At 38.0% G+C, this 17,796-nt stretch overlaps 1 protein-coding gene across 1 annotated transcript in view; it reads right to left on the bottom strand.

The window, feature by feature from the left end:
* The window catches only part of LOC104521845 (contactin associated protein family member 5), a 97,018-nt gene that overhangs the window by 32,441 nt on the left and 46,781 nt on the right, over positions 1-17,796 (bottom strand). The window contains exons 5-8 of the mRNA XM_010163963.1: positions 13,017-13,144; positions 12,662-12,832; positions 10,323-10,541; positions 1,242-1,481 (exon numbers count right to left, since the gene is read on the bottom strand). Coding sequence (XP_010162265.1) covers positions 1,242-1,481; positions 10,323-10,541; positions 12,662-12,832; positions 13,017-13,144 — 758 coding nt within the window. The remainder of the gene's footprint in view (positions 1-1,241; positions 1,482-10,322; positions 10,542-12,661; positions 12,833-13,016; positions 13,145-17,796) is intronic.

Here is a 17,796-nt window from a genome sequence, read left to right as displayed (position 1 = left end):
CTTTCTCCCACAGTCAAGACAATATATTTGTCCTTTCCAGTCTCCTTTTTAAACAAATTAAAGCAACACATTGACTCAAAGACAGCCAGTAAGGGAAGCTGTCTTTGGTACCTCCAAAAGAAAAGAAACATCTATCTGTGCATGCTCAGATCCTGAGAACTCACGCTTGTGTTTTCGATAAACACAACATACTCTGGACACCAAATACACAGATGTGATAACAGCAGTTTTTTTCTAATGTGAGGCGTAGTAAAGTCACGATGGTGGTATCTTCAGCTAGAGAGACTGACTGCAAATATTTTATCCATTAAAACAGATCCACCTCTATAGCAGCATTTCCTCACAGGACACTATGTGGTTATTTGACACACGTCCTGTGGCATTGGCGCCAAATCCTCAGCTCATGTAAGTGAGCATAGTTCCATGGACTGCAGTAAAATTAAGTCGATTTACACCAGCAGATGATGTGGCCCACTTAGTAAACCCGTTGCATTTGTGAGGTGAGGGGCAGCCATGGAAATTAAAACACTCACATTGCATCTTGTTGTTATTGAGCTGGATTTTTGCTAGTTCCTTCGTCTCACAAACAGCATGTTACCTAAATTGGATATTCTTTATTTGCCCTGCTCCTTCTTCTGGTGCTGTCAGCATCTCCTACAAGCCACCAGAAAGGTTCAGTGAGGACATTCACCAGAGACTGAACCATGCAAATCAGAATGCTTCATGCTTATTTTTAAAATCTCCTAATGTTTGGATGGCTTGTCACAGGAATGGCAAAAAAAAAACCACATAAAAAACCCCCTGCCTCTTTTTGTCACACAGTTTCTCCAAAATTCTGTAAAGAAAAGCTCTCAAGATTTTGTTAAGTGGACAAAGCTGGACAAGTTTTAAAAACAAGTGAACTAAACATTCAGACATGGACAGACAACTACTATGAAAAAATCCATCCCTATTTGTTAATATCTGGGACAAGTTATATACAAAGGAATACAGGAATCATAGTAGGATATGTTTGGCAACTTTAATAGTACAACTAATGCTATTTTAATTTCTGAGGCCATCACTGAAGTCAACAAAAGGAGGCGTTATAGCCTGCATAAGATAAACACTTAGTAATGCTGAAGGAACAGCTGATAATTAGAATATCATCTTGTAACATGGGGGACACCAAGCTGACATGGGTGAAATTCTGCTGTAAATCAGAGACCATGAAGGCCATAGGATCAAAGCTTGCTGCCTACCTTCCTTGCAGAAAGGTCCTTCATAGGCTGAGTTGGTACAATCACAGGAGTAACCATTATACTTCTCCACACATTTTCCTCCATTATGACACAGGTTACCATAGCTGCTGCAATGTCCTGGACATCCAGGTTTAACACCAGCTGTCATTTTAGCTCTCTCTTCAAGGTCAAGTTTCTGTCCATTTAAATTCAGAGATCGAATGCAGCCCAAAAAGCCCTTTTGTCTGGAAGCTGTTCCCCCTGAAGAAGAAAGAACATGCATTCATTGTTGAGTCTGCAATCCACAGTCCAATCCAGAGGTACAAATATGAATCCATGAATTTTAAAAAATACTATCTATCAATGCATACAGTGGCAAAAGATGACAGATGGACAGCCCTGGAAACTAAAGGTCTCTATTTATGTTTATGAAAGGACTAAACAGCTGTGTATGACACTTTCTTGTTGCCATTCTTCTCTTTCCTGCCTTATCTACTGCCCTGTCTGGCATTTAAACTGCAAATTCATTTGGGAAAAAAGATTAGCTTCTTTATCGTATGTCTGCACATCACCTTATACATGAGAAACCCAAACCTAAAATGCTGCTTTTTTTCTATTTGTTGCCATAGTACAGAGTATAAATAACACCCTAATCCCAACAGCAGGTGACTTACACATGCTGATGAGTCCAGATAGCAGGGATGAATCATGTTCAGCACCAGGCCTGCTGGCTGAAGGGAAATGACTTTAGTCAGAATTTATGCATGACTGCCCAACCTGATGTTGCATGTAAATGATTGTTGTAGGCAAGAAACATGAGTTCAGGTCACTGTTGTGTTATTTATTACAATTGTTAAACATAATTACATTTCTTCCTGAAGACCAGAGCTGTATGGATCTACACAAGAGGGCAGTTCAGTCTCTACAAGCTAACTAGCTTCTTATCTTCCCAGTGAAATTGCTAACAGTGTTACAATGAACACACTATTTCCATAAGAAGTGGTCTCTGAGAATGATAATAATGATGATTGTTAGAGTACTTTGTGAAAATACCACAATTTTTCTTATTGTAGGCTTTGTTTGGCAGTTGCCAATGTTTTGCTTTTGAAGATACTGCAATTTTAATTGCTGCTAAGAAGTCTCATTCTGGTTCAGAAGTTATCAGCATTTGTAGGCTCTGAAATGCCAGCTTTATTAATTTGCCTGCAAAAGTAGTATGAAAGAATTTATCCTTCCAAATTATTCTTCTGTAGAAGTTGGTTCTATATCGAAGTGCATGAGATAAGAGATTACATTTTTTGATAAGTCCTTGCAGAAGAACATCTGCTTTTTCAAAAATTGTTTAATTAAAGCAAGACTTCTGCAAACTAAGAGAATGAAGCAATGGTCTGAAAAGCAATCACACCAAAACTCTATTGTTCTGCTATACCATTCTAGCATATTTTCTTTCTGGTACACTAACAGCAGAAATACTGGATTTGAATTAGAATAATTGAACTATGGATAGTATGTTTGAGACAGGTTTATTTCATGCTAATTTTATGATGTCTTTTTCAGAGAAACAAATATTTTCAAATTCCTCTTTAGCCAGCTATTCTTTTCAGGTGAGCAAATGTTATCTCACTTATTTTAAAAGCCCTCTGAGCACAAGAATCTGGTCCTCTGCATTTGCTGCTCTGTGCACACACAGTCCTTTTTGCTGGAGATTTTGTTCCGAAATCAAACACCATACAGAATCTTCAGTAATGTCCAAATTAGTAGAAATGTGATTCCTCCCTTTAAGGTTATTGGTTACTTTGTTTTCTTTTGCATGGGAGGTAACCACAAATATTAAAAGGAATAACGGTAGTTTCCTTGCCTCTTTTCTCTGCACAAATACAAATCCCAGTTGTAACATTTAAAGAACGAGTACAAACTATTGCTAACTATTCTACAGATGTCAAGTTTATCGCACTACCTATATTCTTACTGATCTCTAAAGCACTTTGGAAAGCCATGTGAAGTTTCTCTTCTTTTCTTGTGTCTGGAGGATATAGAGCCTAACAGACACCACCTATATGACCCTAGATCCACACAGTATTGATTAAGCAAATCTGCAGTTTTGGGCAGTTTTCTTTAATTGACTAGACCTAATCTTCAAACACATTCCCGCAAAGCAGAGAAAAATTAAGAGCAAACAAACAAAACTCTTCCCCAGATTAGGCTTTGCAGATTTTTCCTACTCTAATAGGCCTGTTGGACTGGACAATTTCATGGACGTGACCTAAATGTTTCATTCAGGAAAAGAGATTTTAGGATAAGCCTCGGGACCATAAACACCAGAGTTAAGGGTGTTCTTTGTTGAATGGAGGTGACAGTCAAATGAGCCGTGCTGTTTTCAGCAAGGTACTTCTGTAGCTGATTTTTACTGAGAAGTCTTGGTGTAAGGAAGGGAGACTCTGAGAGGAAGGGGCAAGAAGCTCACAACTGAGCATTCATAGCACAGCCTGGTGACACAATTGCCTAAATAATTAACATTCTATCAATGAACTGAGGATTTGCTTTAAAAGCAAAGGACTTTTTGTTGGTAAGAACTGAATTAGGGAGGCTGAAACAACATGAATAAATATTAGGAGCCTTCTTGCTTTATGTAACTAATACAAAGAAAAGGAAAGGGCATGGGAGTATAAGAATTGTAATTATTACTCAGCAGTAGGTGAATTTGCTGTGATATTCCTCAGAAGACACCCAAGTCACACTTGTTAGTCTCAAACCGAAAGTTGTACAAAGCAGTCAGGATACACAAGGAGTTAAGCATTAATTCCTCCTCCTGGCCTCCAGAGTGTCTACAGATTTCTTTAAAAATAACAGCAGTAAAAGTATGCCACTTATTTTTCTCTCCTTCCGTTTTTCTGTCTCCCAGGAACGTTTCTCAGATGATGGCTCTCTCTGAGGTACATTACATTTGGACTGTATATAACAGAGAGAGGAGATTCACCAAGGATTCCTTGCTCCCAAGACAAAACCAGGAACCCAAGCACTTTACTTTGCTAGTCTCCTTAACGTACCAAGTGAATAGCACAAAAACTTCTGATCAAGGCTTTATGCATCAAATTAACTTCTTAGGATTTGTATTTTGCTTCTCTGATGTTACCGGTCTGAGTGCAAATCTTTTTCTCAAAGAGGTCTGTGAGGACTGTTTCTTCCCTCCCCATACCAAAGTGTTATGGCCATGCCTTCTCCACTAGATAAGATAAAGTTTCATCTCAGACTTCACCATGAGAATAGATGATGACATATTTCTTCTAGGACCACAGGGATATACCAGCAGACAGCTGCACTATTTCAAAATGATTCACTCATTTTGAATGCTGAAAGCACCTGTCCATTAAAAGGAATGATTTTTGCCTGTCCCTTCAGAGGACGTAATGTGCCAAACTGGCCTGTTGCTGGGCAGTTTGGTGCAATTGATATTATCTAGCCTGTATATTTGTTTGAGGTTTGGTCCTTCTACTGTAATGTTTTTAAATCAACAGAAGAAGCATAGCCAGGTGCAATAATATCCATGCTATAGCTGAGGATTATAAAGCAGCCTAGATACTGCAGTTATTAACGTAGGTAAACAGTTAGATATTCAAGATCCAGTAAAAGAACATGAGAAATGGTTTTCTAACTCCTTTAGGCTACTTTAAAATCCAGGCTTGTTTGATTTTGAGTGTCCTGGCAAAGAAAAGTCCATTGTCCCTTCCACTTTACACACACAGAAAGCTCTCTCAGAAGTCTGCCACATACTCCATGTGTGCCAATGTTGGCCTTAAGCAGATTTTCTGTCTTCATTCTAAGTTATTGGAACAAGTAGAAAATATCTTTCTGTTACTACATAGATAAATATGCAAGTGCCCTGTGAGTCAACTACACATTTAAAACAACAGCAAATCATACAAACATTACTTAATCTACGCTTTTGTCTCTTAGTAACTATGCAGAACACTTTCTCCGTAACAGAGAGAAACCATAATTGGATACAGTCAGATATTTATAGGAAGTGATGGAATAAAACAAGAATTGCAAATTTGAATCCTGTCACTTTGTGTTGCTATGGATGAGGAGATAAAAGGAGATGGATTAGATTTGATCTCCATTTTTACTCCCCGCCTTTTGGTTTTATCTCTAGGTAGATCCAATAATAAGGTAGCCATTTTTTATGGTTTATTTTGAATAGAACATGTAAGAAATCATCACTGTTGAACATCAGACAATGACAGTTTCTTACACATGCTATGTGGCATGCTGGCCAGAGCAAATGCTTAGGTTCTGCTCCCCCAAGGGGAACGTCCCCCGAAGACAGATGTGCAGGGCAGACATCAAGTCAGCAAGATGCAAGAACAACCAAGACCATTGAATTAAACACAAAACAAGGCAATGAAAGGTGGCAGGGCAGAACTGAATGGGGAGGAGACAGTATGGAAAGAAATTACACTCAAATTCCAGCTTTTCTGTGAATACAATGAACAGCATTCATCTTCCTATGGGAAGAAGGATCTGATTCTCAGCTCCAATATCCATGTATGAAATAGACTTTGGAGTAAACAGAAATCACTACATGAATGCATCTTTCCAGGATATATAAAACTCGTGTGAACATCTCTATCTACAATGTTGTACCAGTTACCAAATGGAAGTATTTTTGGGCTCATTAGTGTGCAGATAATGAATTACAACTGCTTTATGCTTATCAAGGCCAGAAGTGATTAAAAAGTTTTCTCACAGATAGTGCTGTAATGTAATGTGAGTTTAAGCCCAGTAAGACATGCCTAACATTCAAAGATAATCCACAGAAATGCAGTTTAACAACATTAAACACACTAATGGTTACACCTAAGTACATAGAGCAAGTTGAAAATTGATTTTTACCCTAACAATGACCCAGACAGGCCTAAGTTCAAGAACATGAACAACTCAAAATTAGCATACGGACAATGTAAGTCATGGTGAGACTCTCAGGTTCTGCTACAGTCTCTGAACATCTGGATTTCTCTGTTGGAATAAGCAACTGTGACATCCAAACACTGAACTCCCTAACATTATACATGAGTTAGTATCCCTCTGACACAACTCAGGTTCATATTTTTCACAGTCTTATGGACATAGCTTTCTATTAGTTCACAATCAGTGTTTTCCTCCATCTAAAAGGAATAGATAGTTGTGATGTGGTTTTTTTTGTTTGGTTTCTTATGGAAGAGAACATGTGGTGTATTTTTATCTCTGAATCCAGTCTTTTTTAACTCCTTGCCTAAATTTAAAGGAGCAAATATTATGCTCTTCCATATTTCAAGAAAACTGGCAGTAGGGTACATAAGAGAAACAGCATCAAGGTCTCCACTCAGGAAGATCGAGTGTGAATTCATCCCTTACTAGACATGAAAGGACCTATACATATAAAAGAGAAATCCTTCTCTGTGCTTAGTCATTGGAAAATCTTCAGTAAAAGTGTAAATCTCCTAAAATACCTAAGACAGTCAATCTGAAGATAAACTTCCAAGCCAAGTCAGGCCTTCTCAACACTCATCCTTATGAAGTATTTAAAGGCTGATTAACTTCCTCACTATGTGTCAGTAATGCTGGATCAGAAGTAAATGAAGCAGAGCTCCACAACTGCCTACAAATGTTTTGCTAACATTGCTGGAGAAAGTTTCTGTTCAACTTTCTTTACTATAAATCATAGAAAGTGAAAAGACTGTTTGACAGGCCAACATTTAAAAAACCCAATAAACAAAAATAAAAACCAAAGAGCTATATTATTCTATTACACACAGTCCCAAATATATCTGGTTTGTGGGTTAAGAAGGAAAAATATGGCCAAAACAGAAGTAAATAACTCGTTCATAAAACACGGAGAAACAGCTGACAAGGAATTAATTGGTCCAAATTAGCAGAACTCCTTTAAAATTATGTTATATGCCAGATGCCCCAGTAGTCAAATTTTACAAATGTCCACATTTATTTTGTATGTGTGATCTACTGCATATAACTTCCTAAAAGGAAAAGACACAAAACCACCTCACATATACTGCATATGGGCTGACGTCTCTGAAACAACAGGAAAATTGTCATAGTTTGAAAGCTACAGTGGATGTCTATTCAATCATCTTCACAAAGCTACATGATCCTAATACAGTTCCCTTATCCCAAAGGATCAATAAATCCTTCCAGAAGATAAACTAAATTAAATTTTGCCATTGAACCTTATTTATGAGATTTACAAAATATTTGAATTGATTCTGGAGAAGAACCAAGGGAAAAAAAAAAAAAAAAAAGGTTATATCTCAATGACTAGCTACCTTCACTGTGGAAACAAAGTTCTAAGTTTAAATGGAATGAAATAGGGAGATCCATTCAAAAAATATTTGGAACATTTTTAAAATAGCAAATCATTTCAGTTATATAGATTATTAATTAAGAATGTGCATACTAATTGTGGAAACCTCTTAATCACTGTCAGTATGCAGAATGCTGCAGAAACAAATATGTTGTGGATTATAAAGGGAGTAGGCAGTAATATTATGTGCTGTTGCTTCTTTCCTTTTTACAATGTTGTTTATGCATTTATTTTTCAGATGGGATAAAATTCAGTCCACATGGTTGAGGTATTAAATCAGTTGCTTCCTATTAGAGACTGGAATTAGACCTTCAGTTGAGACAAATTATGCCACATCTGTGTATTGTTGGACTTCTGCCACCTTTCCCTGGAGAACCCAGGGACAAACTGTGTCAGCATCAGGAGGCTGCCCAGGTTTCAATCTCTTCTGACTACTCTTAGGAAAACTCGGGAAGTAATTCTGAGTTTTAGCCTTCAATACAGTAGAACTAAGGGCTGAAAAAGCACTCCTAAAAACATTAGATTTACTGTCCCTTTTGTTCAGGGTCCAGTAAAAGTGTGGATGGAAAACTGAATGCAATCTATTTACTGCACAGTGAGAACTTTCATCTCTTGGCTGAGATAAAGTAACTATGTCCTAGAGTTTAATGTAAACCTCCTGTGTTGTGCCAGGGGAGGTTTAGGTTGGATATTAGGAAAGAATTCTTCACTGAAAAGGTTGTCAAATATGGGAACAGGCTGCCAAGGGAAGTGGTGGAGTCACCATCCCTGGAGGTATTTAAAGGACGTGTAGATGTGGTACTTGGGAACATGCTTTAGTGGTGAACTTGGCAATGCCAGGTTTATGGTTGGACTAGATGATCATAATGGTATTTTCCAACCAAACTATTCTATGATTGATTCTATGTAAGTATTAAGTATCATCAGAGAAAAAAATTAGTTTGGAAGTCACTGCTGGAGATGAACTGTCTCAACCTGTTCCTCAAAGCACAGAGGTACAGATGAGGTACAGATTCACTTCTCCACCAAGACCAATGCGATCTTTTCTGCACAGCTGCTACCCACCCACCCAATCCCCTTCTTCTATGGATGCATGATGCCCCAGGTGCAGGGCTTTGCATTTGTCTTTGCTGACAAAGGTTCCCGTTGGTACATTTCTCTGCTGGGTTTTTTAACTACTGTGGATTTCCATTATGCAATTCGTTGATTATGTCACTTTAAAACTACCATGAAGTTTGTTTAGATAACCTGTTTATTTTGCTGAGGAAGAGAAGCAAGCTTACAGGCGGTACTGTTTTTCAGATAGAAGATGGTAAGCAGCTGACACATGACATCTGACAGGTGACTTACGATAAATGCTTCATTTTTATTACTTTAAAAAGACAACTAAAAATTTGAAAAAGTCTACCTAGTCATTAAATTATCTAAGTTTTCTAACTGGAAACTATATCTTGGCTACATTTCTCTGATGTTTCTAAGGCGTCTAGCAGCCTAACCCTCCTGCCTTCAGGCCTGGCCTCCTGCAGAACGTGTTCTTAGGATCATCTTAGCATTTGAGAAACAAGAGATTAGAAGATTTTCTTCATACCAGAAAACAGAAATCTTGCACTGTGACAGACTTAAGCCTCCCTTCTGTGAGTTCTTCAGTGAGCTTTCCTCTGGCTGAGTCTATCAGAGATCATTTTAGGTATAATCAACAGCTATGTAGGGGAAGGACTCCTGGCTATTGATGCAGCTATCTCTATTTATTAACGGATTCATTCCTTACATTCAGAGCCCAGTAATTACTGCACACATATGCTATAAAAAGCTCAAATAAATACCTCAACATATGCTTAAATTAAAGGGTGTGGATACACAGGTAAACTTTATTAAAATAAACTGACAGATTGAGGTTTGCTGTAGCATTTCAGCTAACTACGAGAATCCATTTTAAGGAAAGAATCGGTAGTTACCTGAATGGCCCTGAATAAGAAGCAGGTTACAACCCACTCCATCACTGAGCGGATTACTCAGAAAGACAGTATTTGAATATAGAAAAGGGAGAAGTCCCTTTGTAATCCCTGATTATATTATCAAATACAAGCTGGTCCCAATCTAGGTTTCATTTGAAAGAGAGATAGAGAAACAAAGTACATGCAAATAGATTTTTTTTTTCTCCACCCCCCAGCCCCCCCAATACTCCCCCCTTTGAAAGATCACCTTCAGTTAAAATAATCATATTTGCTTTGACTGTGTTTATAGTTCTCTCACAAATGCACTCCATGGCCAAGAAAGAGTTTTGTTAGGCATGCTTGAAAGAATAGACTTTAAGGCCATACTGTCATCAGGCTTTGCCCCAGAAACTTATATGAAGAATTTGTGCTTTTTACATTGTATCTAAAAAGAAATGTCACATTTCCTACAGCAAATTACACAGCCAGTGCTGCACAAGAAGAAATATTATGAATTCTTTCGCAATAAATATGTTTCAAGCAATCTTAGACCCTAAAAATACCATCTAGTAAAGTACGGATAAACTATGGTTACTGCTTTGAGTGTAAAGGCAGTAGTTTGGGTTTACTTTATGTTGCCTATGCAGGATGGAAGAAGAGAAATGTGGTGGGTTGACCTTGGCTAAATGCCAATACAAGAAAGCAGAATTAGCTCATCACATGCAAACTCAATGGTGAAACAGTAGCTTAACCAAAGTATGGGCATAGAAATATTGCACGTATTTGCAGAAACCCTTAAATGGTCCCTACCTACAAATAATTGGCTGTTGAGCTGCAAGCGGAAGTGCCCCTCAGTAGGTGCCTCCAAGACCTTCTTAGGGAGGCTGTCCACCTGCAGAGATGTTTGCTTGAGGTTTCTCTCTGCTCGGATGTAGTGCCACTGGTTGTCATTCAGGGGTGTGGGAGACTGCACAGTGGCTTCTGTGGGGCCATTCCCGACATCTATAGAGAAGGTGATCTCTTTGGGGGCTGGAATAGATAAACAGATGTGAAGAGGAAGTGAAGGTCTGAATTACATTGTGGTTTTAACATAAAGAAATCTTACATAAATATAGGGCCCATTAACTTTTATGTTAGCGAATAGTACAGCATCATTTACCTCCCATCACCTGAACAGCAGCTTATACATAAATCTAAGCCTGCAGCCTCACTGTTTGATCTCTGCTGTGATCATGCTTGGCTGTGGGTACCCATCAAAAAAAAAAATTTCCTATAACAATTACAGCACCCTAGAAATAGGAGTTTATTATCTTTTTGAAGTAAAAGTGCCAAATGCTGTACAAAAGTCACATAATGGTAGTAAAAGATTTTGGACAAATAATGCTAAGATGGGGGAAAGGTTGAAAAAGCTCTTTCTAAATAAATCTTTCAAAATGCAGATACTTAACAATTATAGAACTTGGCTGAAAATGGTAGGAGAGAATCCTACAAGCATTTGTTTGCCTGAATAAGCCTGATCTGGGAAGCAAGGAAAAACATATGAGAAAAACTAGTTCATTAGTGATCCTAAACCAAAGGGACATATGTAACACATGTCCAGAGACATGTAGGCTTCTAGAAACAGGATGATAATTGAAAAACAGCAGCTGTATAAAGGAGTCCATCTTGCTCTGCTGGAAGCCCGAAAGGGGACAGAACTTTTTAACACTCTTTGTTACTGATAATTTTTCCTTTTCCTAAAATGCTAAATACACCAGGAAGACCAAGAACTCGGTCCAGAGACCACACAACCAGAAGGTTGTGGATTGACAATTCATAAAAACCTGTTATTTCAAGCCCAACAAATTGGATAGGTCTGGTTTTGGAAGCTGCTTCTTACATAGTTAAGATAGGAAACACTCCACAGGGATAGACAAAGATCTATTCTGAGCCCCTGCATCTGCTAAAAGGCTGTTTCCCTTCGAAGCAGCTGGTCTGTGGAGCTTCCTTGATACAAGGCCTTTAGGCTGCAAATTCCATCTGGCAGCAAGAAATACAACACCAAACTACTAATGAGAAGCCTAAGTTTAAAAGACAAGACTTACTCTAAACTTTTAAATAACTCATTTCTCTGGGAGCACAAATTTAAGACACATACAAAAGCTTTCACTAAACAATCCTACTAGTTGTTTGCAGTATTTGTTATATTTGATATCAAAATTACATTTTTACTTCTATATGCCTGAGAATGAAATGCAGTACACTGAAGTACAACCAAATTGGACTTTGATGTGCAATTAACAGTAAATCATACCTCATTACCTTGTGATAATGCACCATGACATTTACCATTGGTTTAATGAACCGAAGGGCCTTGGGGCCCTGTTTTATTAATTTTTATGTTGGGGTTATTATAAGCATATCATGAAATGCATAGCACTCAGTTTGTTTTTCCTAAGCTTGACAGAATTTGCAATACATAAGTCATATTTCATGTGAAAGCTATGGTACCCTTTTGTCACTAATAAATGTTTGAAGTCATCAGAACAGGAGTGAGGCAAAACCTCACTAATTAAGTTCCCTGTTACTCTCTTTTATATACTGAGCAGCAGTTATACTCCAGTCACTTACTAGATTTTGAAGTATTCAAGGCCCATTACGACTGTGACTGACCTATCTTGTATTAGCATTCTGTCCTTCATAGACTCTCACTCTGTAGCTGTACCATACACACCAAGTTCTTCTAAAACACTAGGGCTGCATCAGACTGGGTATGTTGCTGATACAAAAATAAAAGTAACGATCAGAGTGGTTGTATTAAATTATTAATCTTTCAACTAAAATTACAGTCTACAAGTACATTTAACCAGTAGTTTTTTCTCTAAAGAGAAAAAAATACATATATATATATCAGTGTTGAAAAAGTACAATCACCTGTTTGTTTAAGAAAGATAAACCTAGCCATAACAAGATTAAGTGTAATGACCAAGGCTTTACAATAAAACTCTGACAGAAGAGATAGATACGTCTAGATTAATGAGTCTTTATATCTCTATCTTGTGCTTTTCAGGCACCTCCAACCATCTCAAGACAAAAGAAAATATGTCCTTCTCACTTTCCTGCACTTGTCAAACTGGGAAAATACACCAAGATTTCTCAATGAAACTTACAGCTTATTTCAACTCGTATGAAGTCTTTAATTCCAAGGTTTTCCAAGAACACCCCAGAGATGGCAGTAGTTTTGAAGAAGAAGGAGATATCCGCGCTGACCTCGGCATGGAAGGTGGGGAAATGCAGATAGGAAGCCTCTGTGTTGAAGGAAGCAGCATTCCAGAACTGCCCTGCAAACACAACCCCCTTCTCTATAGTTAATTGGCACAGGACAGCAGCTGCGAGCTGCACATGGAAAGCCACCTTTCATCAGACAAATACAATTTATTTTTTTTTAATAAAAAACAAACAACAAAACAAAAAGAAAGAGGGAACATTCTGTACCTATGAAAATTGAGAAGAGCTAGTACTCACTGTCTCCATAGCAACGCAAAGGGCCGATTTTCCAAGCAGCCTCAGAATTTGATCTGTTTGTGTCAGTGATCACTATCTGAGTTACAGGCAAATGGCCTTTGAAAGCAAGGAGGCCAGTATCATTTGTCCTGGATTATAATAAACAAACAGAAAGAGACAGATTAACCACAGACAAAATCCCCAGCATTCCTTATGCAAAGCAGTATTTGAAAGATGCTTTCTCAAACATGAAAAGTCTTTCACAGGATAACCTAAAAGACTTGTGACTGGCACACATTGCTTAAGGTGCATATGCGCACGTGAGCTCTATGCTCATACATAATACCAGCCTCTGAAGACGCTATACTTGGATATATGATGCTGTCGAGTGTGGACTGTAAATGTGTTTCAGCTGCACAGAATGACAGTGAAGCCAAGGCAGAGTGTTGCTGTTCTGCCTCATCGGTGTTAATGTCAACTGGGCTCTACTGGGTTTCCTCAGCAGGATGAATTTGATGTGGATCAGGTATAAGTCCAAGTTTGCATTTCTGTTAAGTTAGCTGGAAACAGATAATGGCATTTATGCTGGCTTTAGGCTTTATGCAAGCAGGAAGAGGGCAGGCGACACCTGATCCAGCATGCTGTTAGCACAGGGCAGCCAGATAATACCTGATCCAGCTTCAAGATGGCTGGTACACAACTGACTCAGCACACTGTGAAGACACTTGAATTGGCAGAGTGAGTTTGCACTGAATCAACCCTTTGCATTATATGCCTATAGAAACTTTGGTTCAGCAACTGAAATACTGAAGGCTGATTTACTGCATCATCTAACCACAATCTCTTGTTTGCATCAGCTGGGCTTAGTCTTCAACTGCTACTAACTCACATGCGGCTGCTAGAAGGGAAGAGAAAAGAAAGATTCCTAAAGGATCATTTATTTGTTTCTACTCTGAGTGGGCTGGGCAAATTGTTTTTCCCAAAATGCAGCATAGCATTTCTTGGCAGCCCTCTGGTCCCTAAAGTGATTCAGTGGCTTTGACTTTGACAGGGTATCCAGATGTATATTCATCCCACTGTACTTCAGGATCTGAACTGAGTCCCTCAGGCATCCAAACCTAACCTTACCAAACTGCCCTCGAGAGGTAGTTCTCCATCAATTGATTATAGAGAGGTGAGTGCTATCATATCTTATCTCCGCAGCGATGAGTTTTTTCTTCTCCTAGTTCTTTTTCTCAGAGTTGAGGTCTGCTGTGCATCTGAGTACATAAGCCTGGCAGAGCGTCCTTCATGAAGCCAAATCTCAACAGTTTTGGAGAAAAGGATCCTTAACTCTGCATGGCCCCTCAATCTGCATGAAGGGTCTGGACTCAAATGACCTGGCTGCTCAGAGGTGAAAGACTATATGCTGCACATGGGGATGGCAACAATGACCAGATCCAAAATGCTGATAATCCCAAATTTACACCTACTGCTTTTTCAGTCAGGTATGACACAAAGCCTCAGGAAACAGACATCGCTTATTGGGCAATACCACTGCCAAAGAATCTGACATCCCAGGCAGGATCTCAGACTACCGATATACTGCTTGTAATATCTCCTTCCACAAACGTACCTCTCATTATAGTTCCAGCTTGGGAAGGGACACAGGACTTCAGTAAAGAAATAATAATCAGATGAACACTGGAGCTCTACTCTGACACACAACCTCAAATGTTTGCTTGGCTAAAGGATCTACTCTGGTTTATGTTAGAAAAAACAGAAGAGGTATTTTGATCATTTTTATAAAGGCTGCATACATTTAATTTATTTTTCATTGTTTCTAATTGCATGCAGCACAGTTAATTGTCTCATAATTCCAAGGGGAAAAGGAGAGGTACCCTCTCTGACCCTAACATTTTTTTCTTGTTTCAGTGGGTGTCTGACATGGAGATAATTACAAAGTTCAGCAAGACAAAATTCCTAGGCACAAGGCAGAGTGATGCCTTCAATACAGACTCAGAAGGAAAAATAACACATATGAATCAAAAGTACACGGTCTCCAAATCTCTTTGCAGAGGTCTCTCACCATCATTCTCATATAGCTTACTGAATCTACCTTTGAAAGTTAGCGTAAATGCTCTCAATAGATTATGATGCAGCTGTAACAAAAGCTGCATCGTTTGAGTATTTCTTAGGAAGATAATTAAATAAGGTGTTTTAGTGGGTGGAAGGAAAAAGAGTAAGCAGAATAAATGAAATAAAGGTAGAAAGATGCACAGAAAGAGGACATAAAATATGCAATATACACATGAGTAACTAAGCTGGCATTTACATTTTAAAATAATTTTTAAAACCCACAAAATATTTAGGGAAGTTTAATGCAAATTTATTTTCATTCAAAAAATAGTGCAGTCTTTTGACTAACTATGATCAGCGTTAAAATAAAAAACAGTATCTTTCTACAGCTACCACTGAAGATATCTACAAAAAAAATGAAATGGAGACATTTTAAGGATATCTATTCCACATCTCTGAAAACTGCATTGCTTATTAGATATTCTGTTATATTGCATGAAGTTCTTTTATATTGAATTTTATGACTCTCGGATTTTACTAGTTATATGCCAGTGTCATAGAGAACTTTAGTAGCATAGTTCAACTGTGAGAAAGAAAAATATTCTAGATCTAATAAAAATCTTCATTTTTATGTTAATGCCTTGAGAACTCAATCAAGTTTCTCTTGAAGCTCCAACAGCACATTTTATGTATTTTATTCTCTCACACATGGAAAAAAAAAATCAAACAACTTGTGTAAGGATACATATTCTCATACAAGCAGACACTGAAATAAAACAGATTAATTCAGAGAATGTGTTAATGACACGAACAACACACCTATTTTTACAGTTTATTATTATTACTTCATGGTGGGAAATTAAGTTTTGGTGAAAAGTCAACACCTAAGACGTTTCAGCTAAGAAAAGCAGAAAAGAGATTTGAAGACACTGTGCAGACCCTCATGGGAGCTAAAGCTTGACTGTCTTAAATTCCTGGTATTCTTTAAGTTGAACCTGTTTCAGACTCCATTTCTTATAAAGCACCATGATTCCTCTTCTCTTTACGTGGTGCGCCATGGCAGCCTCTCAAATAAAGTGTATTACGCCTCAGAGAGAAGCAAGAGAGCCTCATGTACCTATACAATAATTTTCTGGAGGCACTGCTGTGACATTATAAAATACAAATATTCCAGAGTTTGGACAAAACATTTGGAATTTTGCCTGAAGGGGGCTTGGGGATCACTTTTAATGTATCATAGTTTACAAATAAAAAGTGTTCTTTTCTGTTAGAAAGCTCCTTGGTCAAGAATGTAAGTCCTGATTTCACAAAAATCAAAGCAAGTTTTATCCCTTTCCTGAAAGAAGTCCTATACCTGCAGAAAATGCTAAAAATAAATTAATAAACTTGGGAAGTAGACCTTCTGCTTACCTGACTTGTCACTCAATTTGTCACAAATTCTGATGAAAATCTGAATGTTTTTCAGAGGGTGGAAAGCACCCTCAATGAACAGATATTTCTCTGAGCTCTTTGCATAAAGTGTAGCATCAATTTCTACTTCCCACAAGCAAAACCAAAAGAAAATAAATATAATAATGCTGTTTAAATTAAATCACTGAAATATTTTTAGTTATGGGTATTAAATAGAGTTGGATGTCATCTCTTTATCCATGTCTGAAGATTAATGTCTGTATCTACCCAAAGGACTTTCTCACTAAGCTATGAGGCATGTTACATATCAAACACATGCTTTATGTATGGGAGGAGGGGGGTGAAGGAAAAAAAAGAAGAAAAAAAAAAATTGCTGCAAGTGCAACAATCCTAAAGGTGATAGTACAGCAACTGAACACTTTAAGATGAAGCACAGGTAGTCTTACCTGTAAATGACAAGTAATTATTTTGAGGGTAATACTATGAGGCTATTTTTCCTCTTCCTGGCTACTAATAGAAGCATGCTCAAAAAAAAAAAGAAAATCTCACTCTATGGTATCCTAACAGTGTAAACCATCATAAATTGGTAATCTCTAGGTAGCTGTTTCCATATTTTTTCTAACAGATGGTAGAGCAGTGGTGCCATTAAATATAATTTCTTCTTATATGATCCCCCACTGGTAAGTTTTCTTCTCATACATTAATGAAAATTCTGGTGGGGTCTGAGCTTCAATAGCTTAGATATTCAGTACAGATTTTCATTAATACAGTACACTTAGGGAAATGAATACTATCATCATCAGATGTCAATGAACTGCATGAGGAATGGGCCAATGAACTGCATGAGGAATGGGCCAATGAAACAGGCTTCCACCAAAAAAAAAATTTGAGCCCTGTGCAGGACGTATCATTAATAATCTAAAGGAATACATTTAAATTGCTATCTTACCCACCAGCTGCATCCAAAGATGCTTTACTGGGTACAGTAATGTAGAGTCACAATAAAGGAAAATACAGTAGCAGAAGGAGACATACTTAATAGTTGAAGGCAAGATGCAGTGGCTATATTTTGCTGAATTAGAGAAGAGGTACAGAGAAAGAGTTTGGTAATGATAGTAATGAACTGGTTCCCGACACCTCAGGGGCCTGCTACAGTCAGCTCTCTGCAGGCAGCTTTTCTAGTTCGTTGACAAATGCAGTCATGAAGGCAGATACCCCAGACAGCTCTATACAGGCCAGGTCACCTCCGGCAGGGTTTATTTATGAGCTCACAGGCTCTGTGGAGTTGCCTGCACTGCTTCTGGGGGAGCAGATTCAGTGTGGGATAGTGGCT

This window comes from Antrostomus carolinensis, unplaced genomic scaffold (assembly GCF_000700745.2).
Source record: "Antrostomus carolinensis isolate BGI_N321 unplaced genomic scaffold, ASM70074v2 scaffold5993, whole genome shotgun sequence".
In the NCBI taxonomy this organism is placed as follows: domain Eukaryota; kingdom Metazoa; phylum Chordata; class Aves; order Caprimulgiformes; family Caprimulgidae; genus Antrostomus; species Antrostomus carolinensis.
The sequence above is the reverse complement of the archived record's forward strand: the minus strand, read 5'-3'. Positions and strand labels throughout refer to the sequence as shown.